The following is a 26,526-nucleotide window of genomic DNA, read 5'->3' as shown; positions in this document are numbered from 1 at the left end:
AAGTGGCAGTGTTCACTGCATTTTGTGATGAATCTGTGGTAATAATCGATTACCTATATCAATAAATTATTCAAAGCTATTTATTTATTTTTTCATATTTTTATTTATAATAAAAATATTCCTTTATAGCATAAATTATTTACTAATTTATTTGTTTCTCATACAAATATAACTTCATTTGAATTATTTAACACACCAAATCAGTTCTATACGATTACCTATCTCCTGTTATTCACAGTGTAACTTTGTGTGCCATGAACACAGCCGTGGTCTGATAAATGTCATTTCTAATTTGACAATTTTCTTATTGTGTGTGTTTGTGCTGTGTACGTCAAAAAATTATCAGTTTGTGCTTACACATCAAATGGCATTTGCATAAATAAATAACATATTTAGACAATTTAATGTGAGTAAAATTTAAATAAATACCACGAAAAGTTTGTGTTAAAACCTGTTAAACCGTTTTTCATTACACCGTATACGCCCCGTGCAAAGTAAAAGCAAAAACAAGGCATAACAAAGTGTGCTGTAGTAATATAAACACTTGTCTCGCTGGCCGACGCGAGACCCGCCCAGTTTCCAATCGATGATTTTTGCACTTGCAGTTGTTGCATACAATGATCACAGCACCACTGCTTGCATCATCGCATTAATGTTTTCATTTGCATTCTCAACTCATTGCAGTGTAAATTACTTTGTAAAATGACGGAAAAGATCACATTGGCCGATGCGCTATCCAATGTGGAAGTGCTCGATGAGCTGTCGCTGCCCGATGAGCAGCCCTGTATTGAGGCGCAACCGTGTTCAATCATCTATAAAGCTAACTTTGATACGAACTTTGAAGATCGCAATGGATTTGTAACGGGTATAGCAAAATATATTGAAGAAGCGACAACGCATGCCAATCTGGTGAGTAACATAAATTCTAGTAATTGTGATAAACAATTAAATTTAAAAATAATCACTTACAGAACGTACTACTTGAGGAGGGACAAAAACATGCTGTCATGCTTTACACTTGGCGCTGCTGTTCGCGCGCAATACCACAACCAAAATCCAATGAACAACCGAATCGTGTGGAAATTTATGAAAAAACAGTCGAGGTCCTGGCACCCGAAGTGAACAAATTACTAAATTTTATGTACTTCCAGGTGAGTAATTAAGTGAATACAGTAACTCAAACACACTCTATAAATAAATATTTATTAATTTACAGCGTAAAGCTATTGAAGCATTTTCGGGCGAGGTAAAACGTCTGTGTCACACAGAAAAACGTAAGGACTTCGTTTCCGAAGCTTATCTATTAACATTGGGTAAATTTATCAACATGTTTGCTGTTTTGGACGAATTGAAAAACATGAAATCGAGTGTGAAAAATGACTACAGTACATATCGACGTGCAGCACAATTTCTCAAAGTCATGTCAGATTCACACACGCTACAGGAGTCACAAAATCTGTCAATGTTTCTTGCCACACAAAACAAAATACGTGATACCGTTAAAGATACACTTGAAAAAATTATTGGCTACGAAGATCTACTCTCGGATGTGGTGAATATTTGTGTGCACATGTTTGAGACGAAAATGTATTTGACGCCCGAAGAAAAACACATGCTCGTAAAAGTAATGGGATTCGGACTGTTTCTCATGGACAGCGATGGTTGTAACATAAATAAATTGGATCAAAAGAAAAAGATACGTTTGGACCGCATAGATCGTATCTTTAAAAATTTGGAAGTCGTGCCATTATTTGGCGATATGCAAATTGCACCCTTTAATTACATCAAACGTAGCAAACATTACGATTCGGGCAAATGGCCCTTGTCCAGCTCGAATGCAATTAGTCCACAAGCCGATTTGATGGTGCATTTGCCGCAAATACGTGAAGATCATGTTAAGTACATATCGGAGTTGGCACGCTACACCAACGAAGTCACCACGACCGTGAAAGAAAACCCCACAGATGCCGAAAATCGCGCCACATCCGATTTGGCGTTGCGTGGCCTTCAATTGCTCTCCGAGTGGACCAGTGTTGTGACGGAATTGTACTCGTGGAAGCTGTTGCATCCAACCGATCATCATCAGAATAAAGAATGCCCCGTCGAGGCGGAGGAATATGAGCGTGCAACACGCTACAACTACACTTCAGATGAGAAATTCGCGCTCATCGAAGTGATTGCCATGATCAAGGGCTTGCAGGTAAATGCTTAACGCATACGAAAAATCCAATTGGAATTCGTGAGTTTAACTATTGCAAATATTTTAGGTTTTGATGGCACGCATCGAGACGGTGCTGTGTGAGGCGATACGCCGCAACATATACTCGGAGCTGCAGGACTTTGTGCAGCTCACGCTACGTGAACCACTGCGTAAAGCGGTGAAGAACAAGAAGGATTTGATACGCAGTATTATAATGTCGGTGCGCGAAACCGCTGCCGATTGGCAGAAGGGTCATGAACCCTCAGACGACCCGGCCGCGAAGGGTAAGAAGGATCCCGATGGCGGTTTTCGCATACAAGTGCCACGCTTGAATGTCGGTCCGTCATCCACGCAACTGTATATGGTGCGCACTATGCTGGAGTCGTTAATCGCCGATAAAAGCGGTGGCAAACGCACGTTGCGCAAAGACATTGACGGCAATTGCCTTATGCAAATCGATACGTTCCACAGAACCTCATTCTATTGGAGTTATCTGCTCAACTTCAGCGAAACGCTACAAAAGTGTTGCGATCTCTCACAGCTGTGGTATCGTGAGTTCTACTTGGAAATGACAATGGGTCGCAAGGTGAACAAGTGCATGGTGAAGCATCAGCATAATGAGGAATGCAAAGATCTAATCACCATGGAGAAGCGAATACAATTTCCCATTGAGATGTCTATGCCATGGATATTAACCGATCACATACTGCAGACGAAGGAGCCATCGATGATGGAGTGAGTATCGTTGTTGTTGTGGCGTCAAGTAGTCAGTTTATTGTATTGTGCTGCATTTACAGATTTGTTTTATACCCATTGGATTTGTACAACGATTCGGCACATTATGCCTTGACCGTGTTTCGCAAGCAATTTCTGTATGACGAAGTAGAGGCCGAGGTCAATTTGTGCTTTGATCAATTCGTTTACAAGTTGAGCGAGCAAATTTTCGCACACTACAAGCAACTGGCGGGCAGGTATGTGCACGGCGTAAAGAAAGTGAAAATATTACTGAAATTTCTGCTTCTAGCATCTTTCTGGACAAACGTTTTCGCTTGGAGTGCGAGGTGCTGGGCTTTAATTTCCACTCATACCCCCGTAATAATCGCTATGAAACGCTGCTGAAGCAACGGCATGTGCAATTACTAGGTTAGTGGGCGGAATATAGATACAAGTGTTCACAGAAAGGTTGCCATTAATTAAATATTGTGCTGAGAAATCGGTTTAATACATTTTATTTATTTAATTAATTTCTTATGAGATTTGTTAAATATATTTTATTTTTTTTTTACTTAATTTTTTACAATTTATTTATTTTCAATAACTTTTTTTTAAATTTCAGTCAATTTTTTATCTATTTTTTTAATTTCATTTAATTTTTATTTATTTTAATTCAATTTTTTATTTTATTTTGTTTTTTATAATATTTTAACTTTTTATTTAATTTTTTTTCTTTTTTTAATTTAATTTATTTTTAATTATTAATTTTTTATTTTTTTTTTGTTTTTTTATTAATTTTATTTTATTTATTTCTTTAATTTTGTATTTATTTTTTAAATTAATATTTATTTTATTTCTTTTTATTATAATTTTTTTTACTTTTATTTTACACTTTTTTATTTTATTAATTTTTTTTCTTAATATTATTTTTTTTTTACTTTTTCCTCTTATATTTTTTGAATTGAAATTATTATTATTTTTTAAATTATATTTTTTTGTATTTATTTATTTTTTATTTAATTTTAATTTTTTTTAATTTCAATAAATTTTTTTATATTGTTTTTTTATATTTTTTTATTTTATTTATTTATTTTATTTTTTTCTTGATTTTATTTTTTATTTATTTAATATTGTATTTATTTTTTGAATTTATATTTATTTTATTTTATTTTATTACTATTTTTTATTTTTATATTACATTTTTTTAATTAATTTATTTTTTTCTTAATATTATTTTTTTTTACTTTTTCCTCTTATTTTTTTGAATTGAAATTATTATTATTTTTTTGAATTATTTTTTGTATGTTTATTTATTGTTTTTTCTTTTTTTAATTTATTTTTAATTTTTTATTTTTTTTTTTTTTATTTAATTTTCTTTAATTTCAATAAATTTTTTTATTTTTTTTATTTTTTTATTAATTTTATTTTATTTATTTATTTTTTTAATTTATTTTTTAAATTTATATTTATTTATTTTATTTTATTTTATTATTATTTTTTATTTTCATTTTACATTTTTTTAATTTATATATTTGTTTCTTAATATCATTATTTTTTACTTTTTCCTCTTATTTTATTGAATTGAAATTATTATTTTAATTTAATTTAATTTAATTTATTTTTTATTTATTATTTTTATATTTAATTATTATTTTTTTTTTAATTTTAATTTAATTTTTTTTTACAATTCTATTTTATTTTTTATTTATTTCTATATAATTATTTCTATATAATAATATTCTATATAATAAAATTTAAAAAATGATTATTTCCCCCTTTAGGTCGGTCCATTGACTTGAATAAGCTCATAAATCAGCGCATCAACGCCAATATGCACAAAAGTGTTGAGTTGGCAATCTGTCGATTTGAAGGCAACGATATAACGGGAATTGTGGTATGCAAAACATACGAACTTTATTTTTAAATATTATATATGAATTATAAATATGAAATGAATCACACAATTTTTTTTTTGTAATTCATAGGAACTTGAAGGCCTCTTGGAAGCCAACCGCATTTGCCACAAATTGCTTAGCAAACACTTGGCGTTGGACAACTTCGATGCGATGGTGAAGGAGGCAAACCACAATGTCTTAGCACCTTATGGTCGTATCACTTTGCATGTGTTCGTGGAATTGAATTATGACTTTTTGGTTAACTACTGTTACAATGCGGCGACCAATCGGTACGGTGTTTATCAAAAGATTTTTTATATTTTTTATTTAAAAGTGACACATTTTTAATTTTAGTTTTATTTATTGATTTTTTAAATTTTCATTTTATTAATTTTATTTTCATCTAATTTTTTATTTTATCTATTTTTTATCTAATTTTATTTTTAAATTTATTTTTCATTATTTTATGCATTTGTACTCTTTATTTATTTATTTATTTTTTTTAATTTTATCTAATTTAATTTGTTATCTTATTTGTTTTTTATCTATTTTTTTTATTTTATCTAATTTGTTTTTTTCATTTATTTTTTTTTACAATTTTTTTTTTTCATTTTTTTATTTTTCAAATTATTATTTTTTTATTAATTTGTTTTTATCTAATCTTTTTTTATTATTTTTATCTATTTTTTTATTTTTATTTTTTATAATTTCTAATTTTTTAAGCACTTAATTTTCTAATTTTTGAGCACTTAATACTAACCTTTTCTCCCTTTCTCTTCAGCTTCGTGCGCAGCAAAGTCAATTTAGCCTCATCACAGCCCATACAACGCGAGAAGCCCCCACAAATGGCACATTTCTATCTGTGGGGCTCGAAGCAATTGAATGCCGCCTATTCGACACAATATGGCCAGTACACCGGCTTCATCGGTGCGCCACACTTCCACGCCATGTGTCGGCTGCTCGGCTATCAGGGCATCGCCGTCGTCATTGACATCATACTGAAGGATATTGTGAAGCTGCAAATACAGGGCACGCTGTTGCAATTCACCAAAACCCTAATGGGCGCCATGCCGAAGTCGTGCAAATTGCCGCGCTGTGAATATGGCTCGCCGGGCGTGCTCAGCTACTACCAAGCGCATCTTACCGATATCGTGCAGTATCCCGAAACGAAAACCGATCTTTTCCAGTCCTTCCGCGAGTTGGGCAATTGCATCATATTCTGTCTGCTCATCGAGCAGGCGCTTTCGCAGGAAGAAGTGTGCGATCTGCTGCATGCGGCGCTCTTTCAGAATATATTCCCGCGTCCGTTCTGCAAAGGTGCGTAAATTTTGTTTGAATATCTGTAAGTTTTGAAAGTTATTTATAGAATTTTCTCCACAGAAAATGAAAAGCCCGAGGCCAAGCAGAAGCGTTTCGAGGCGCAATTCGCCAATCTGCAGATCGTATCGAATGTGGAGAAAATCGGCAATGCAAAAGTGAGTTTTTATAGAAAGAAAACAACGTTTTTTTAAATTCTTTTTTAATTTTTTCTATATCCACACAGCAAGCGATGATTGCGCGGGAAGGCGATTTACTGACACGCGAGCGTCTCTGTTGTGGCCTAAGCATTTTCGAGGTTATACTCAATCGCATCAAAAGCTATTTGGACGATCCCGTTTGGAGCGGTCCACCGCCGGCTAACGGCATCATACACGTTGACGAGTGCTCGGAATTCCATCGTTTATGGTCGGCCTTGCAATTTGTCTACTGCATACCGGTGCGCGGCACAGAGTTCACCATCGAAGATCTGTATGGTGAGGGCTTAAATTGGGCCGGTTGCGCCATGATCGTATTGCTGGGTCAACAGCGTCGCTTCGAGGCTTTAGATTTCTGCTATCACATACTGCGCGTACAACGTGTCGATGGCAAGGATGAGGACGTCAAGGGCATTGTGAGTGTGAAGGAGGAAGAGTAACAAATATTGTTGCATATAATAAATATAAATTTTTATTTGCAGAAACTGAAACGCATGGTCGATCGCATACGCCGCTTCCAAGTATTAAACTCACAAATCTTTGCTATACTCAATAAATATCTGAAGGGTGGCGACGGTGAGGGCTCGAACGTGGAGCACGTGCGCTGTTTTCCGCCGCCACAGCATCCGACAATGATTTCATCACACTACCAAGATCCGAACAAACTGCGTCAGAGCATGACGAACAATTGAGCGAATACACACACCCTTCCCCACACTAATTATTAACATTAACCTCTATCTATAACTATTATTAATTATTAACATATTATTATTATTATAATTATTATAAACTATTGTAACGGTATGCTAGGTACACATATACATATATAAGCATAAACTTTAATGAATTTATAAAATATTTCGTATGCATTAGTTAAGGCAGTGTAGTAGCAGTTCGTTCAATTTGAAACAACAAAAACAATAATATGAAAGAAACGAATACTTGGAAGACACAAACAATGAAACTTTTTCTCAAAATTCAAATGCATTTTGCGTTAAATAATTTATTTATACAAGTACACTAGTATTAAATGAAAGCATTTCAATTTGCAATTTATAATAAACATAGACACATACATACATACATACATACAAATCTATATATACGATTGATGGATGAGAGCTATTGTATGCTGGGCATAGTGTTGCGGCGTGAGTTGATAAGTAGGCCAAAGATTATACAACAACAACAACAACAAAAGGCAAACACGCGAAAAAATTTGTATTTGGCTTTAAGTAGCAAACCATGTTTACCACAATTACAATAATAACCAATTATTTACAACATACACACACACACATACAAACATTATTAAGTAGAACCGTTAAAAAACAGTAAACAACAAAAAAGTTCAAAACTATTTTTCAATAATTTCGCTTTTATGGAATTGTTTAAAACACAGTTAGAGCGCTGAGAGCAAATGTGGCATTCAAATTGATAAATAATTAATGTTAAGCAGAAAAGGCACGCATGCGCATAACAATTGCATTTACGTCAAATTAATAAATGACAGTGAAAAAGAGAAAGAGAGAGCAAATAATTATTCCAAATATTTCAAAATGCTGATAAATAAACGTTTTACACATTTTCTAACGAGACATCAAGTGTTTTTGTGTTCCAAACGGTGGGTTTTATATATTTAACGGTTATATTTATATTTTATATAATATTTATATTTTATATAATATTTATATTTTATATAATATTTATATCAGGTCAGCTCAGCTCTTCTACTTCTTATTCTTGATTGACTCTACCGATGCACAAAACTCCTTTCTTTGCCGATACGAAGTGGAGAAGCTCGTAATTCCTAAATAGTCGGCTCTAAGGTACCGGATCGGACCACTATTTATGCCCAATCAAAGACTGTCAACTCGGCGCTACATTCACAAAAACAACAGCAAAGACATGAAGACCAGTCCATCTATACTTCCGCACGAAAAATATGCATCGTCCGTACAGCATGCCTTAACCATTGCTTTTTTTATTCGCTGAACTCGTTGCACCCAGACGGTCTTTAGTCGAATATAAATTTGGTACCTTATTTAGATAACTTTGGAGATATTCAAACATACCGCTATCAGCGCGTGAGACCCCATATTCAACCTGTGAATCCTCTCTCTTATAGATCCATTTCAGATTTGTAAGGTCCAAAGCCATACTATGAAAGTCCAACCAATTAACTGATTCCAACCCTTCGGAGCGGAATCCGAATGAATGAATGTCTCAGTTGGAAACTTTTATCAGTTGTAATTTGAACGTCAGTTACCCATCTTATAGTATTTTCTTAATATTATAGAAATACTCCATAGTTCAAAGACTTTACTACCGTCGAAGCTGCCGGTTGTAGTTCGGCGATGTGACGATTTAGCAATTAAACGCAGTGCACGATGGTTACCAGTGACGTGGTCTCTCGCCCATATGCGCATTTAAAAAAGCAATAAAATCTACGAACGTCATTTATCGAAGTTACACTTGCTTTTTAGTTACACAATAACTCATATCTAACTTGTCTCGCACAGTGTATCGGTTTCATAATAACTTTGGTTCATAATAGAAGTAGTCACAATACTATTAAAGAAAGTTAAAAAAACGAAAAGTATTGTCTGTAGTAACTGCGACCTTCTTCTTGACACTATCCACAGAAGTCGGTAATAAGAATTATAGGCTATTAAAGTTCGAGAATTCACTTGTGCCCGATTTTACACTAATCAAACCCCCGAGTTGGGATCACTTATACTGGAATCCGTATAAAAAACATACCGATCAAAGCAGGTTTAGACTTGACGTAGTGGAAAATCATTTCACATCCTCTTCCTGACGCGGCCAAAAAAAGTACTTGATTAAGGTAAATCCTAAGACCCGTGATCAAACGGAAGGAAATCATTCTATTGAATCCGAAGTTTCAAAAGAGGCCGAAATACAACCGGCCGAAATACTCCAATCTAATCAATAAAAAACTAAACTCTACAAGTCCCTCATCATTCCTGTTCTACTTTATGGTGCAGAAGCGTGGACGGTGTCAACATCCGATGAGACGGCACTAGGAGTTTTCGAGAGAAAGGTTTTGCGGAAGATTTATGGTCCCTTAAACATTGGCAACGGCGAATACCGCAGAAGATGGAATGATGAGCTGTATGTGTTGTTCGACGACATAGACATAGTCCAGCGAATAAAAACACAGCGGCTACGCTGGCTGGGTCATGTTGTTCGAATGGACGAAAGTGCCCCAGCTCTGAAAGTTTTCGATGCAGTACCCGCTGGTGGAAACCGAGGAAGAGGGAGACCTCCACTCCGATGGAAGGACCAGGTGGAGAAGGACCTGTCTTCACTAGACATTACCAATTGGCGCCAAACTGCCAAAAAGAGAGATGCGTGCGCGCTGTTGTGGACTCGGCTATAACCGCGTAAGTGGTGTCTACGCCAGTCAAGAAGAAGAATCAACACGTCATCAAAATACAAAAACACGTTACATGCGAGGGACAAGAAGAGATTTTTCGGGATGTTTGGCTCGAATGTTCGGTTCATAAGAGAATTTGGCGTTGTAGGGTTATCGAGTTTAAAGATGTTATTCCACTACGCATACCCAGGTTTACATTCCTAATCAAACGAACGTTAAACAAGTTGATTGTCCTTGTCAAAAAATAACTTTAATTACAATTTATCAGCTCTTCGTAGGCTCCTTAAAATTTATGAGATCCTTAATTTGTCGAATAATTTATTTAGATCATACCATAACAGCTTCCACCCATTTATGACCATTGGCGTCACACTGTACGTCGCTGATATAAGTATAAATTGTGGTACAAGTGCACTTCCGCGACCAGCAAGCGATAGCAGTGCTCTAATGAGCTAATATTATTGCTTTGTTGTTGTAGAAATACACTTTCTTATCGCAAAATTACAGTATGCATGTGTGGACACACAGCTGGGGGCATGGCGCAGTAACCTTGATTTGTGCAATTCAGTGTTAAGCGCGACGTCGCCGCTGGGAAAACTGAACAGCTGACGAAGTCACGTTGAATGAAACGAATGACACGAATAAAAAGTGGATTTGCTATTTATAGTATATTTCTGTATTTATTTAACTAAGACTACTACAACTACAAGTGGTAAATTTTGTAACTGTCTATACATTATATATGTATGTATGTATGTATATGTATGTACTAACCTATGGAATTCGGCACGACTCAACAAATATTTATTATTGTTATTCTCTTAACTTATAGCATTGATACTACTGTTTTTGCTTTTTTATTATTTTTACTTGGGACAAATACAATCCGTCGATGGTACTGCCTGACCATTACCATTAGTGTGACCATTTGTTGCCTTCTCTTTCGTGCGATAGTGATACATGACATCGAAGTTGTCCAGATAGTTGCGCGGCAGTCGATGGTTGATGGCATCCGCGGCCAGATAGCAAGCACCATATGCCATACTCTTCGTTATGGTGACCAATTTCAGATTGAACGGCACATCATGCTTGCACATTTCGCGCTCGAAGCCTTGCTTCAGCAAATGCCAACTATGCCACACGGAGCCCACACACACCACGCTCAGGTCGCCGGTTTTGACCAGTTCATCTTGCACTTTGGGCGCCAGCGCTGCTATGCTGCGCGCTACACACGCGCCGGAATCGTTGAATATGCATTTGGCGAGCTCGTCATCTTGATCGGCAGCGTGTGCGATCTTCTTACAGAGGCTCGCAAAGAACGGCTTATCGAAGTTGGCGTAACAGTGTGGCAGTAGGTCGAAGCGTGTGTCGACATTGAAGTGCTGCTTGATAACCTCCCAGAGGCGGTCGATGGGATAAGGTGATCTACGCAAATTGTCCATGTCGTCGAAAACAATTTTCATAGCTCGATGTGCGATGTAGAAGGCTAGTAAAGGAAAGAAGTGAATAAGAGAAAATTAATGCAACTACGTTCTCATGATAGAAGCTCAAGTATGGAATGGAAATATGTAGTAGCTTGCAGTGATTAATAAGATCCGAAGACAGATTGAATTTAGTGATCGAAACTGGGAAAGATTTATAAACGATATGGACTGTCCTACCTAACCGACCACTCAGAATAACTACTATACTGTCCTACCTAACCGACCACTCAGAATAACTACTATACGATCCCTCAAGTGGTAAAATATGATAATATGAGATATTTAATGTCTCATTCGAACTGATATTTTTGAAGATAACCCCACAAGTTTTTCTGTTTCGGTTTCTTTTCCTTTGATGCCTAGACCAGGAAAAACAGGACTTTCATAAGGCTAAATAAATGGATATCTCCACAAATGTCTACCTAATCGTTAACTGAGAAATTTCTTACAATTTAAAAATATCTCGATATTGATCTAAAGATCAGCTTGGTATCAAGGCTAAACAGATGAGCCGAAGATTTTAATAATACTTTAAGGACCTTTCTACAATATTATATACTTACCACTGCCCTCATCGCCCATAAAATGCCCCCAACCACCGCAAGTGTATGTGCTGCCATCAGGATTACGTAAGAGAGCATTGGAACCGGTACCGCTAATCACCACCATGCCACCAATCGGTGAAGCGGTGAAGACACTGCCCATGGTGTCGCTACAGACGACGTAACTCTGCGCAAGATCAGGAAAGGATTTGAACATCTCCTTCTTAAGATCTTCATTTGTGGCCTCCTATTGAACGAAAGAAAAAATCTCAAATTAGTTTAGCTATCAGGAAAGATTAGGTTAGTCTGGTAGGTCAGTAAGACACTTTGGCTATCAGGGGAAAGTTACTCGAAAATATGTTTGAAAAATTAAATTTATCAATATTTACTATTCACACTGTATTTCATTCATAAACTATATTTACAAAAGAGCAACGAGTGGTAATGACGCACGCTTAAGTTAACCTTGAAAACGAAGAATTCAATATTTTCGCCTATTCCGTTAAGCTTACGGTATTAAATGCATACAAACAAGACAAAACGGGTTGCCGTTGCCAAATTTGAAATGTTAATTTATGCATAACTGTATTGTATGCTGCTCACCTGTTCGCAGCCGCTGAGGCTCAATCCCAAACTGGTTAGACGCACCTCGGGCGCAATGCCAGCTTCTTCTTTGGCGCGCTCCACCATATCGGCTATACGGCGCGCTACTTCCGGTATACCGACCATCCAATGGTTCGTGCCGAGACCAGAGGTTAGCGCAAGCGATTTGCCCGTGTCATCGCAGATCACCAGACGTGAGTGTGTGGCACCACTGCAAAGAAAAACAAGAGCACCAATTATTTATTGTGCGTAGGTGCTTTTATGTAAAATTTGATTTGTAAATATAAAATTATTAACAAATGTTTACATTCTTCATTGAGATGGTCACGTGGACCTTTAGTGACCTCTTAATTAACTTATGCCTGACTTTATCTAATTACTTGGTGTATTCTTTACTAAATTAACAGCAAAAGAAGACTTAAATTCTAAAAAATTAAGATTTAAAAAACGTATTTCTTCTTGCAAGTTTTTGGACTCACAGTGTCATACGAACCGAATTCCATTCTACCCATCTTATTATATAGACGTGGATGTAGATTTTAATTCAAATTTGTATATTGGGATTATTATTTCTATGCTCTCAGACACTATTTTCTAAACCCGATTACAGAACACGACCTAAAAGGTATGCTAAGTAGCCAAAAATTCTGTTTTGTACGAGTGTTGGAACCAGTCTTGTCCAAAAAAAACATTCTGTGCATATAACAGTATAAAAGTGAAAAGGATATTATATTAGATGAGGTCAGGTTGGGTTGTTCCCCAGAGAGAACTTTGAAACACAGCCCGTTGTTAAACCAGCATCACCTTCCGTGATTAGATATCAAGACTCCACGAAGCGCTCTAAACCTACTACAAATATGCAGAGCTTTTTCACTTCTCCGCTATCCGCTAAGAAATTTTTGCCATGATCACTCAAAGGCGGGGCATATCAAAATAAAGTGATGAGACGATTCCTTTCAGGCAACTTCTACAGCTAGGATCCGCTAAGTTTTTAAATCCAACAACGTTAATCTCGATGAAATGGCCAGTTAAAACCGTTCGACTAAGGAGAGATTAACTTTAACTTTAACTTTAGTAAGGTCGAAGAGCCTCTTGCGATTCATCCTAGGTTGGAGCAATATATCCGCCGGTATCTTTATAGCAGCCACTTCCACTTGAAAATCGCTGCAGTAATTGGGAAGCCTTCTGCGACCCATTCGTGTAGAAGCTCAATGCGTCTCTCCTCCAACGACTCCTCCCACCCAAACTTCCCTCGAAGGAATAAGAGTAAAGAAGGGATAGGGTTGGCGACATGGCGTTGTTCCAAAAATCTCGAGATGCAATTGATATGTGAGAGGATTATTGAGTGTCCAAGCACGCACTCCTTTAAAATCCCAGCTTCCTCGAACTATGCCCTCGGGTGCTATATGCCGTAAGATGTCGGTGTGGTCCTCTAGAGACTTATGAAATTAATATTTATTCTGGGATTGATTTCATCAAAAAATTTTATTTTAGTACTGATTGATAATAGCTACCACATATATTAGGTTAGATTAGATTTCGGGACGAAATTACTTGAATCTGCGATTTTTGGTGCCAAAAACTTCTTGATATATATATGTAGATCAAAAGAACTTCTAATAACGACGAAGCGTTTTTACAAATCCATTGAGACTGCTTATATCGATCCCAACCACTTCCACCACCACCTCGTTGATAGAATATATGGTAATGCAATATATTTTAATCCCAGTCTATTAAAAACGGGACAGTTGAGGAGAAAATTAGTATACAAGCCTTTCAGAGGAAATTCTCATTTCATAGTTCGATTAAGGAATTAATAGAGCTTCATTCAAAGGTTAAAATTTTATTTTGCACAAATAAAATATTTTTTACCGCTAATGCAGCCCTTCACTTTAACCAACTATTCGAAAATTTCTGTTTTATAACAGCTTTCATGGCAGTAGTAGTTTTTGTACTCCCCAAAACGTTGTTTGCTACGTAAACTGATTTAAAAAATTTCCACCTCACAGACAGATAAACCCTATCAGCTTATCATGTCTGGCAGTTATCTTAAAGCTTAACACTCATTTGTGTCATTAAACTTTCCATTTAAGTCTATATAGTTGAGATGTTAGTAATATTAGCTGCGATAACTACTGTCACTGTTTACTACTAGTCACTAGCCTTGACAGTTTCCGGAGGCACACAAGGGGCTTGACTGCCCACAGCTGTAATTGTAATGGAAATAGGTGAACTGTGTTGTTGCCAAGTAAAATCTTTGCATTTGCCAATTAAGAGGCTTGTCAACGGTTAACGGGCACATTACATATGTGTGGGTATGTTAATAAATGCGAGTCTAGCTGTATATACACACGTGAGTATTTATTAATTGCTTGTAAGTCTATTCTTATGCAAATGTAATTGGTCAATTATTATAAGAAAAAGTGATTCTATAAAAATAACACAGTATTTATGTATGTATGAGTATATGCCTGTGGATGCTGCAGCACATGAATGTACATACATATGTATGTGCGTGTGTAATTTGTGTGATTAATTGAATTGATGAAATATTATAGATGAATATGTCCTCCAATGAAAGTACAAGTGTACAAAAGTACATACAAACATGGATATTGTAAATATGTATACAAATTCATATAAATAAATTTGTCGCTATTGGTCGCCTTTTTAATTGGATGAATTCTATAGCAATCAACATTAATTTGTGACGTACGCAGTAAATTCCTTAATTGAGCGACCAAAAAAGGTTAACGCGTGCAATTTCGCTTATTTAAATACAGTAACAATCATTTTTTCGGCTATAAAATTACTTTTATATTCTTAAAAATTGCGTTGAAATAAAAATAAATCATTTAACTAAAAATATTAATTTTTAAGACCAACAATGTTATTATAATTTTTAGCTAAAATAATTCAATATTTTATTTCATTTCATTTCATTTCATTTAATTTAATTTAATTTAATTTAATTTAATTTAATTTAATCTAATTTAATTAATTTAATTAATTTAATTTAATTTTGTTTTATTTTATTTTATTTTATTTTATTTTATTTTATTTTATTTTATTTTAGTTTAGTTTATTTTATTTTTTTTTTATTTTGTTCTATTTTATTTTATTTTATTTTAGTTTATTTTATTTTATTTTATTTAATTCTATTTTATTTTATTTTATTTTATTTTATTTAATTTTATTTAATTTAATTTAATTTAATTTAATTTAATTTAATTTAATTGAATTGAATTGAATTGAATTGAATTGAATTGAATTTTATTTTATTTTATTTTATTTTATTTTATTTTATTTTATTTTATTTTATTTTATTTTATTTTATTTTATTTTATTTTATTTTATTTTATTTTATTTTATTTTATTTTATTTTATTTTATTTTATTTTATTTTATTTTATTTTATTTTATTTTATTTTATTTTATTTTATTTTATTTTATTTTATTTTATTTTATTATTTTATTTTATTTTATTTTATTTTATTTTATTTTATTTTATTATTTTATTTTATTTTATTTTATTTTATTTTATTTTATTTCATTTTATTTTATTTTATTTTATTTTATTTTATTTTATTTTTTTCGTCTATCACGTGTTATTGAGTTCTTTTTGCGACATAAAATGCATTATTACGCATTTGCAATACTCTACTCTATATATAGTACATATATGAATAGCTGGTCCAAAGCGTTTAAATACCCACTTGTCGTAAATTGAAACCCCACTCAGCACCCATTTAAGCTCACAGCTATCAAATTTAAGTGCACTTTTTTGTTGTAATCTATTGTGATTTATTTCGATTGCGATGGCTAACTATGTATATGATGTAGGTAAATGCAACAAACAACAACAAGTTCAACAATAGTTCAAAGCTTTAGTACATTAAGTGATAAGTAGTAGTAACTGCCATTGGCTTCCTGAGATACAGTAGATGTCGACAGTCTGAGAACACCCGATAATATGTTGTATGATTTTCTGATAGGTGTGTTAATTTTTTGGGTTTAAAATTATTATTCATGATATTTTAAATAACATTTTTTTGTCGAAAAGTAATGGATCTAAATCTCGATCGATACAAAATCTGAATTTTCAAAAATTTTATAAAAAATAAGTTTCTGACCTCAAAGAGACCTTAACGATGGTTATGATTAGGTGTTTTGATATTTTTCCACATTAAAACACGGTATGTAATCTAGATTGCAAAGCTGTTGTATTCTAAATAAACACCAACATAATTTTGTTTGAAAAAAAAAACACTATATAAATTCCAATTACCACTTGTTCAGTTATGTGTGAAAATACATATGTATGTAAGTACTTAATATAATTTTTCCTACATATTTTTCGTTATCTAGTCAACTCATGGCTGTTTTTGCACAATCCACTTGTTTCGATAAAACACCAACATGAATGAATGTTAATTAAATAACTGTTATTACTGTCAATTATTGTCTGATAAAATTCCTATAATAGAGTGACAAATACAAAATTAATCTGGCGCTAGAGTTTCATAAGTGATTATCGTAATTATTTCCGCAAACAAGTGTACAAACGAGATATAATCGTTTTAGCATCACTCAGAATTGCACCAAAAAAAAATTGAATGATAATATTTGCTTTTGGGTATGAGGGATTGAAATACTTCCATAACTCGAAGATCTCCATAACTCGAACTCTTGAATGGGCAATAGAAGTTAAATTTCATACAAATTTCCTTCCATAAATCGAACTTTTCGACAAGGGCATAATACAAAAATTAAAAGAGTCCCTAAATTCGTTGGGAGGCGAACAAATGATATGATATTGCACTTATAGATTTCATAAATCATGTAACAAAGGAATAGGATACAGACGTCAAGAGCCAAAGTGCAGCAAAGAAAATTACAGAATACTCTGTACCCAAAAAATAAGGTGACATTTGAATTTAAACTGCGCGCGTCGAAGGATTTGGAGAATATTTTTTTTTTAGGTTGGTAGTACTGTCAGTCACATTTATGTCAAAATTCATGTCGAAATATTTATTAGAGTTTGAGATACGTATCGTTTTGTGAGCTGCCTTCAGTTCCGTCTTCGCTGCGGCTTGAATCTCCTCTATCGTATAAAAACGGTCTTTTGAGCTTGGTGAACAGCCAGATCAGGTGAATACGGTGGTTGCGGAACGATACGATAACGAGGTTTTGGCGAAATGATCACGAATTACGAATGAATTTTCGGTACCAGTCGATATTTGACGCGCTTGAGGCCCAAAACATCCTTCAAATTGGTATTGGCTGAGCCTTCAAATGTTACCTTATTTTTTGGGCACAGAGTACATGTTTTAACTTATGTACATACAACTTTATGCGAAATAAATATCTAAAACTCTGTATAAATCTATATTTTACAGCCTTTTGAAATATTTATGTTTTAATTAAAATTTCTATAACTCGAAGTCTCTCTAACTTGAAGCTATTTTGTGGATTATGGCGATTCGAGTTAGAGAAGTTCCACTGTATAACCATATATCCAACTCATTTAGTTTTAGGTAATACAAATAACCGTTATTTGAACAAAACAATAATACTCTCTTTGTAACATTGTGCGAGAGTATAAAAATTTTTATGAAAATAAGTGCTGTTCGATATGAGAGCATGAAATACTTACATACATATTTATACATATGTACTATGTATTCGACACTTTGTTATAATTTAAATTTGTTTTTGAAATTCTTTGCGGGTATTTTTCTGATTTAGAGTGGGTACTTTTTCACAAGTACTATAAATTGTGTACAAACATAAAAATTGCATATACCATATCAATATATGTAGTATGTATCTATCTACTTATGTATGTGTGAATTGATTAATTAATACTCTTATAAGATTGAACAAATTTTAATTTGTTAGAAGATGAGTTTTCTTTCATATTCAAAATATTTCAAATTAATTATTTAATTGTTTTCTTCGGATGCGAGGTACTTTATGGAACTATTGCAATAAATATTTCATCAAGGAGTCACACATTTTAAGCAATAAGTGTATATACTCCGTTTAAAGAGTATATTGACTTCTAAATTTATTAAATATTTAACTAATTGATAAATATTAATGTGTTCACCAAAACACTTTTTTTTTTCAATATAGTATATATATAATAGTTTTTTTTTGTTATTTGCCGATTTTCAAAATTAGCCTGCTGTTTGCAGATAATACTAATTTGAATATTTTTTTAGAGAAAAAATCGTTATGTTGAAAAAAATTATTTGTTTAATTTACGAACAGTTGAATTTTATTTGAATATTTATTTCAAAAATAATATTGCACACAGACGTATGTATGTAAACACAAATGCATACATACATATATGTACTTGCATCATTATAATTTAACCTAATTGAGTATAATTTATTTCATATCGTTTAAACTCACCCTTCAACTCCACCGAAATATTTCATTTTGATCAAAAAAAATAATTAGCAATGCGCAAATTTCCAAATATCACCACTCCACGTTCATCACCTGAAATAAAATAAAACTATTAAGTAATACAATTACAGTAATTTTATCTGAAAACCAGTAAAGAGCGCGATTGTTGTTTTTGTAACGAAATAAATGTGCAATATAATTGTATAATTCTATCTAGATACCATTAAAGTGCATGATTGTTGTTTTTGTCAATATTGAGTAATCAAATCAAATGTCTGTCCAAACAAACAATAATAAAATACCAAACTCAATTTTTTATACTTTATTCACATTCGCAATAGTAATTTGAGCTGTTAAAAGTCTCGCAAACACAAAAATTGCATTAATACTCTAGCCACTAACAAAAAAAAAAAAATTCCAAAATTTATAATAACAACAAAAAGTGTCTGAGTGAATGCGCCGTGCATGCGATCAACTGGTGGTTGTAACCAAATATTCACAATTTTTCAAATCCACTTACGCGGCATATTTATTGAGTGTTTATCAAAAACTCAGCTTGTCATAAAAATATGCAATAACACTTATTAAATACGTGTGCTTTTATAAAACAATTAACACTATTGTATTATTGACCTAGTAATAACACTTATAGCGCCTTCACTTTCAACAAATTTGGCATTCTTTTTGGTATAAGTAATATACTTTTTCTTCTTTTGCAACTTGAACTTTCGCTCTTAATTGAAAAGCGAAGGTTAGCGAACTGTGCGCACATACAATATATACATACATATGTACATGATAGTGCACACGTATTTACATATGTAGGTACGTGCATTTGTGCCATTTAAACGAGCCATCACCATTCCAACACATGTTTTAGGCCATGAAGACTAGTCGATTGTGCCGATTGTAAATGGCGGTTAGCGAGTTGGCAGTGCAATGCAATGCAATTTTAGCGCAATTAATTTCCTGGAGCTTTAATTTGCTGAGGGCTTAACACTTCTTGTGGTCATATCCAGGAAGCAGTTAATTTTAAGCATCTTTGTTAACAAAACTTCAAGAGCTTTCAAAATTTAAAGATAAACTAAATAATACAATTTTTAATTTCACACATCGTTCTTTCAAAATGAAAACTGTCACATATTTTGCACTTGCAGTCGTTGTTATTCTAATTCCTTAATATTTCGTTTTGTTTTGTTTCTGCTTTCGCCCAACTCGTTCAATGTGGGTAGATGCTACCAGCATTTGTCAAATGTTTGTAACACAGCTTTGTTTAGTCTTTGCAATGCACATTGCCACGTCAATTGTTAATTGCACTTTTATTTTGTTTGTTTATTAATAAGCAAGCAACTTTTCATACAGAAAAAATACAATTTTTTTTCCCACTGCAAATCAGTTAAACATCCGTGCTATATGTATACAATGATAAATATGAAAACACAAGTAAAATAGGCAAAGAATGTTGAAAATATTTCAGTACCTAGTGAAGGTATGCTGCCCCCTTTGGGTAGACTCGTATGTCGGTATGTGCCGTCACAACGTCAAAGCGAACAGCTGCTCAGCAAAAAACTTGTTTAATTTCGACTTGACAAGTGCACCACCACCCTTCCGAACGCGTTGAAGTGAATGCACGAAATGATTGAGTCCACCAATTCCAATGCTGAAATTTGGTCGATGCATGCAAGTAGTGAATTAACAAGAAAGCATAAAGCGCAAAACAATGCTCAACGGCATACGGCGACGCCAAATGCTAAAAGCTAAACACAAAATACGAATGGCAAAAATTGTGCGAACGCTCGCAATAATCTCAGGCCGCTTCGTGGTTAACTCGACGTTTGTGCTACCAGCGTTACTGACGGCAATATTAGCGCGGCTGATAAGCGTGTGCTTTTGATAAGATACCTAAGATCTAAGAAATAGCAGGTGTGTTGGGCGATTTGTAGGTGTGATTTCGAAAATATATGCTAAAGTAAGTGTAATCTGTCACAAGAAAGTGAATGGCGCAGTTAGCTCTTTTAATCTTTTATTGCATGTTTTTTACTAGTATATTTCCAAATAGATAACAGAAAAATTTACAGATTATAATTTAATTTAATTACTACGGCAATATGAATATTGTTAAAAGTGTTAACTGATTAATAAATCTTTTGTGAAGATACTACAGATATAGGTACTACAATATGAGTTATTTGATGAGGAATTTGGATTTTTTATATACAATAACGGTTAATGCCAAACTATTGACCTGTAAAAATCTTTCTTAAAATATATCAGTCATCATCATTTGTCGCACAACACCAACATGAAAACTTCAAATAGTAAAAAAAACTTGACAAAAAGACTTGTGGGGAGTTAGTTAGTCAGTTTCAATCCAATATATTTTTTAATTTAACTAAAAAATATTTTTATTTTTATACGAGTAGCGCACGTTTTAGTCGTTATAAATGTTTATTCTCCAATAAGATCAAATAAGCACGAAACTAAACTACCAACTGAGAATTCATAAGCGATAAAAAAGCTTTTTGTGTGGTGAGAGAGAGTAAATAAATAAAAGCAATTTTTGTATGGGAGCGTTGTTCTCTTTTTATTTGTATCTTTGGTATGCCGAATAATCACTTTTGTTTTGATTATACTTTCGGCAAGTTGCATTTTTTTCTTTTAAAAAGAATAAACACGGATATACATATGTGTGTATGTTCGTGTACAACAAAGTTTTCTAGTACATAATGCACATACATATACTCAAAAATAAATGATTGTATGTATGTATATGGCCACCAGCTATAATTTTCAGAGGTTAATCAAAATAACCAACAGTTTAATATACATATAAACTGAATGTAATGTAAATTTAACATTTCTACTAATACAAAACTTTATATCCTAAAATACCGGTAAGAAAAAATTGAGAGACGGAAATACTACATGTTTTCGTTAGCAAATAATAAGGTCACCCTAAAATCATTTTATAACACTATTTTCGAAAATGGTTAATACAATACAAGTAATAAAATTAAGCACAGTTATGCCACATTTCCAAACTTTACTAGCCTAAAAAATATTAATTTCGCTTAATGAATTATTTAAATGAATAAATTGATTATCTAAAGACCAGAAAACCCGTATTTGTCTCAGAACAAAATTCCTACAACATCCAACACTGTGACTATTGCGAATGCCACACTAACTAACAAGAAGAAGAAGATACTGCAAAATTTCATACATTTGTTTTGCCTGCGTCAAATAATAATAATTTAGATAGTAAAATAAAGCAGTAAACACTTACAATTTGACAAAAATGGATATGCATAAGTATACATTACAAACAATACGACAAGATTTGATTGATAACAATTTGCAGGTCAAAGCAATAATACAGGTATGTTCGGTCAAAGTTCAGGTTTATTGAATTTGTTATGAAGAAATACATTTTTAAGGATATATTGACATATCGTGGCAGTATTCATGAATTGGAAGCGTTAAATGAAGCAGGTCGTGCTAAATTGGCAGCCTTGCGTAAAAGTATACAACACCTGGATGATTGGGCGCGAGATACTGGCGATGCTGAGTTGTGCAAGGATGTGGACTCACACAGAGATCAATTTTCGAAGACATTGCAAGCATTTCGTAAAGCCAATATTTCGACACGCATTGAAATTGAGAAGGCTAATCGCGAAGAGCTAATGGCTATAACGGGTGAAACTGATTTGCGTCAAAGAACAACTGGTGCGTCATCACGTCACAATCGTGGTAGCTTAGTATCACAGGAGAACAATGTAACAGAGAAAATGCTGGCCATATCTCGACACCTCTCAGAAACCACGCAAAAGAGCGCTATTACATTGGAAAATCTGGTGGCGTCATCACAAAATGTAGAAGCGACACGTGATGAACTGCAAAATACAGCCGGTTCAATTTCGCAATCAGGAAAACTTCTAAAGAAATACGGACGTCGAGAGTGTACAGATAAGATGTTGTTATTCTTTGCTTTTGCATTTTTTCTTGCATGTGTCTTATATATTGTGCAAAAACGTTTGTTCTAGACGTGATTAATTATTAGAACTGCGCAGAATGGAGTTTATGTGCGAACTGTTTGTTAAAAGTTTGTTTAGGGAATTTATATTTAAGGCAATGTATAGTAAAGGATATACTCATAAGTTAGACTGGGAGATTCTAAATGGGTGAGAATATAATTTAGTGGTTTAATATAATTTATTTTCTTTATACATGTCTTTAAACTGACACGCAGAATATAACTAATGAAGCTGTTGTACGCATTTACGCTTCTTTTAGCTAATTTTAAATAGTTCTTACTGTAGCCATATTTGAAACTTACGCGATTTTTAATTCAATCTCTGTCACTATTTGTTAAGACTATAAATTTTGTGTGAGAATTTAAAATTTAATATGTAAAATATAACAAAATGCCAATAGATTTATAATGAAAACAAATGCACATAAAGAGCAAAACACACTTCAGTAATAAAATAAAACAATTAAAAGTATAATTATGAAAAATGTTCCGTATGCATATATCAAAATTCAAACAAATATAAAATCTTGTTATTCTGTAATGACACGCTAAAGCTACTGTTTTAATAATATTATGAAGAACTTCAGTTAGTCTTTATAGCCGCATACAAAATTCTGAAAATGGGTTATGGTTGTTGACGCCGTGTTAATGTCTCGCTATATAGATCCCACTTGGATCCAGATATTTGGTTCCGATTGTCATAAAATGATATGCAAATAATTTTTTTTATATTCACTGTGTTCTAATGTCCTTATATAACCTTATATGTTTTGCATCCTGTTGGATTTATTCATTGGTTTAATAAATCTAATACATTTCAGTAAATATCGTCCCAAAAATAATAATGAGTAAAATTCTATTTTGTATTAGGGAGTTTTGATCTGGAGTTCTCAAACAGCTTTCCCAAATTTTGGACATTTTGGTTTTTATATGATTTAAATATCGCCCTATTTAAACTTACGTCCTTTTCAAAATTCATCAGCATATATGCTCTTCTCCTGATAAATATTTGCACGCAATTGTGAATATTTAATGGCTGTATTAAGAAGTAGCATACTGTCAAATGCAGTTTTGTTTACATCTGTTGCGGCATTTTACAATTTAATAAAAACACAAGTCTGTTATACTTATTCAATTTTAATTTTTCTTTTGAAAAATAAATTAATCACAAAAAAATGGGGCAATCCAATATGTCTTTAGAGGAATTGAAAGCATACTTCAAAACACATGGAAAAATACGTGAACAAAAGGCGCACACATCGAAGGTAAACAAGTGCTACAAAAACATTTTTAAGAAATTATCAAGATCGGCAATAATTATAAATAAAATATAATATGTAGGTACATTCTGTGGGTTGGAGTTGTGACGGTAGACGTCTGGCATCTGGTTCCTTCGACAAAACGGTAGCGGTGTATACGCTTGAACGTGATCGTGTGGTATGTGTGTATTGGATTATAATCTATTTACTTAAATTTCAATTAACTTGCTGATATCTCAAACGCAGAGTAAGGAGAATACCTATCGTGGCCATACCGGTTCTGTGGACCAGCTTTGTTGGCATGCAACAAATGCAGATCTGCTTAGTACAGCAAGTGGTGATAAGACTGTGCGCATTTGGGACATACGCGCTGGCAAGTGCTCCACCGTGACAAATACAAAAGGTGAAAATATAAATATCACATGGTCACCCGATGGCAAAACTATAGCGGTTGGTAATAAAGAAGACTTGGTGACATTCATTGATACGCGCACAAATAAAATACGCGCTGAGGAACAGTTTAATTTTGAGGTATGATGAATTACACTATATTGCTTCTGATTTATTTAATAAATAATATATTTCTCTTGCAGGTGAATGAAATTGCATGGAACAATACAAGTGATCTGTTTTTCTTGACAAACGGTATGGGCTGTGTGCACATCTTAAGCTATCCTAGTCTTGAATTGCAACACGTGTTGAAAGCACATCCTGCTACTTGTATTTGCATTGAATTTGATCCTACAGGTAACGTTTATATTAGCTATATATCTCTGTTTAAAAGTGCAATAATTATGTTTGCTTTTGTGACAGGTAAATATTTTGCAACTGGTTCAGCAGACGCGCTTGTCTCACTTTGGGATGCAAACGAGTTGGCTTGTTTGCGTGTGCTATCTCGTCTGGATTGGCCAGTACGTACGATATCCTTTAGTCACGACGGTAAGCTATTGGCATCGGCTAGCGAGGATTTGCTTATCGACATAGCGCATACGGAGACGGGCGAAAAAGTTGCTGATGTCACTGTAGATGCTGCAACTTTCACAGTAGCATGGCATCCCAAACAATATTTACTCGCCTATGCGTGTGATGACAAAGATGGCAATGATCGAAGACGTGAAGCGGGTAATCTCAAAGTTTTTGGGTTTTCGGAGTAATTGATGTTTTGGAAATGCATTGAAAATAAAACTAAAATTGACTTAGCAAATAAATATACTTTATTCGCTTTTCAAATTGCATGTTTGCATTTATCGTTTGATTTAAAAATTGCTGTTTCAATTAGCAAAACCAGCCAGTGTTTTAGCAATGGTAATTAAACGAAGTTTCACTTGGTAAATAACAGTGCTTGCTCTCAATTGACTCCCACTTTAAAAAGGCGGAGTCGAAGTTAAAACTCAATCGTTTTAGTACGAGCGCATAGCACGCAAACAACCAATTTATGTTCAATTGTTTGCGGCAATGTGGATTTGTACGGCGTGTGTATGTATACACATATATATATATATGTATATTGGAGTGCATCGAATATCAACGTAATTACATTTTTTCGCTTTTAAACTGTTTAAAGTGTATTACACAAAGTTTAACTGTAAAAACTTACGGTAATTGAACAGAGTAACAAGTAACTAGAGCAATTTCTATCTGATTTCGGATCAAAAGTGGAGAATTTTGTGAATTACTTGTGTGAATATGTGTGTATGTATATTGGCCCAGTAAAACTGCATGATTTTCAAATTGTTTAGTTTTAGACTATTTTAACTTTTCTATTACAACTTTTTGTGTCCATTCCACATATCGGTTTGCACAACTTTCAATTGTTCCTTCGGCATGATGAAACTTAAATTGGAAGTGGTATTGGAAAGTAATAGCTTTTTTATTTTCAAAATATCAGATTAGTCTGTATATGGATGTGTGTATATGAATACATATAGTGACTTACATACATCGATCCAATTCGCATAGTGTACTTCAACTGACTGCAGCGCCGAAGTCTGCAATGCGACTGTTCCACTGAAGTGGTTGGCTGCTGTCATCAGTATCAATGTTCAGGTTAGTTATTTTATGCTTACACAACATCATATGACATTGCTTTAAAATTGCTTTGCGGAACTTTTTCAAGCTTTGTGTACTGCATTCTTGTTTTTGTTGTTGTTGGTTAGTAGCGAAATGCGAGTTGACAAGCTTACTATTGGTAAGTGGGAAGTTTAAGTACATATGAGAACATGATGGCGTGTGAGACGATAAATGCGCTAAGCTACTTGACCACTTTTTATACTCCCGCAACATATTACACACTGAGTATAATAGTTTTGTTCACATAACGGTTGGTATATGTATATCCAAAATAATCAGGATGGTAGGAGTTGAAATTGAGATATCTGTCTGTCCGTCCGTCTGTCCCAACAAGCGATAATTTGAGTAAAATTAGTATAGTATATAGGGCTGAGATAATTCTTGAAC

The 26,526-nt window shown here is 33.5% G+C and overlaps 4 protein-coding genes across 6 annotated transcripts; 3 read left to right on the top strand and 1 right to left on the bottom strand.

Annotated features, from left to right (window-relative positions):
* The first annotated feature begins 256 nt into the window (after nucleotides 1–256).
* Nucleotides 257–7,924, top strand: Sra-1_0 (cytoplasmic FMR1-interacting protein). 2 transcript variants are annotated; one of them, XM_054226544.1, is made up of 13 exons: nucleotides 257–406; nucleotides 685–909; nucleotides 972–1,151; nucleotides 1,217–2,200; nucleotides 2,268–2,935; nucleotides 2,998–3,171; nucleotides 3,225–3,343; nucleotides 4,696–4,808; nucleotides 4,900–5,099; nucleotides 5,591–6,126; nucleotides 6,190–6,284; nucleotides 6,353–6,739; nucleotides 6,806–7,924. In XM_054226544.1, exons 2-13 carry the CDS (start codon nucleotides 703–705, stop codon nucleotides 7,013–7,015), a joined length of 3,873 nt encoding a protein of 1,290 aa, XP_054082519.1. In that variant the 5' UTR covers nucleotides 257–406; nucleotides 685–702; the 3' UTR covers nucleotides 7,016–7,924. The 2 variants fall into 2 exon arrangements, with proteins under 2 accessions (XP_054082519.1, XP_054082521.1); XM_054226546.1 differs by lacking the exon at nucleotides 257–406 and having other exon boundaries at nucleotides 413–909.
* A 2,451-nt stretch (nucleotides 7,925–10,375) lies between these two features.
* On the bottom strand, nucleotides 10,376–23,267 carry LOC105213553 (N-acetyl-D-glucosamine kinase). 2 transcript variants are annotated; one of them, XM_011186463.3, is made up of 5 exons: nucleotides 23,114–23,267; nucleotides 18,781–18,870; nucleotides 12,356–12,566; nucleotides 11,774–11,999; nucleotides 10,376–11,212 (listed from the first exon to the last, which is right to left on the bottom strand). In XM_011186463.3, the coding sequence occupies exons 2-5, from the start codon at nucleotides 18,804–18,806 to the stop codon at nucleotides 10,593–10,595; spliced, it is 1,083 nt and encodes a 360-aa protein (XP_011184765.2). In that variant the 5' UTR covers nucleotides 18,807–18,870; nucleotides 23,114–23,267; the 3' UTR covers nucleotides 10,376–10,592. The 2 variants fall into 2 exon arrangements, with proteins under 2 accessions (XP_011184765.2, XP_011184764.2); XM_011186462.3 differs by lacking the exon at nucleotides 23,114–23,267 and adding an exon at nucleotides 20,258–20,563.
* Nucleotides 21,943–23,015, top strand: LOC105213552 (vesicle transport protein SEC20). Its single transcript, XM_011186461.3, has 2 exons — nucleotides 21,943–22,156; nucleotides 22,215–23,015. Exons 1-2 carry the CDS (start codon nucleotides 22,076–22,078, stop codon nucleotides 22,818–22,820), a joined length of 687 nt encoding a protein of 228 aa, XP_011184763.1. The 5' UTR covers nucleotides 21,943–22,075; the 3' UTR covers nucleotides 22,821–23,015.
* A 519-nt stretch (nucleotides 23,268–23,786) lies between the features above and the next one.
* Nucleotides 23,787–25,292, top strand: LOC105213558 (THO complex subunit 3). The gene is made up of 5 exons (XM_011186470.3): nucleotides 23,787–24,075; nucleotides 24,152–24,247; nucleotides 24,316–24,600; nucleotides 24,663–24,816; nucleotides 24,883–25,292. The coding sequence occupies exons 1-5, from the start codon at nucleotides 23,986–23,988 to the stop codon at nucleotides 25,221–25,223; spliced, it is 966 nt and encodes a 321-aa protein (XP_011184772.1). The 5' UTR covers nucleotides 23,787–23,985; the 3' UTR covers nucleotides 25,224–25,292.
* The last annotated feature ends 1,234 nt before the right edge of the window (nucleotides 25,293–26,526 follow it).

Source organism: Zeugodacus cucurbitae, chromosome 2 (genome assembly GCF_028554725.1).
Source record: "Zeugodacus cucurbitae isolate PBARC_wt_2022May chromosome 2, idZeuCucr1.2, whole genome shotgun sequence".
NCBI classification, from domain to species: Eukaryota; Metazoa; Arthropoda; class Insecta; order Diptera; family Tephritidae; genus Zeugodacus; species Zeugodacus cucurbitae.
Note: the sequence above shows the minus strand (reverse complement) of the source record. Positions and strands in the feature narration are given on the sequence as shown.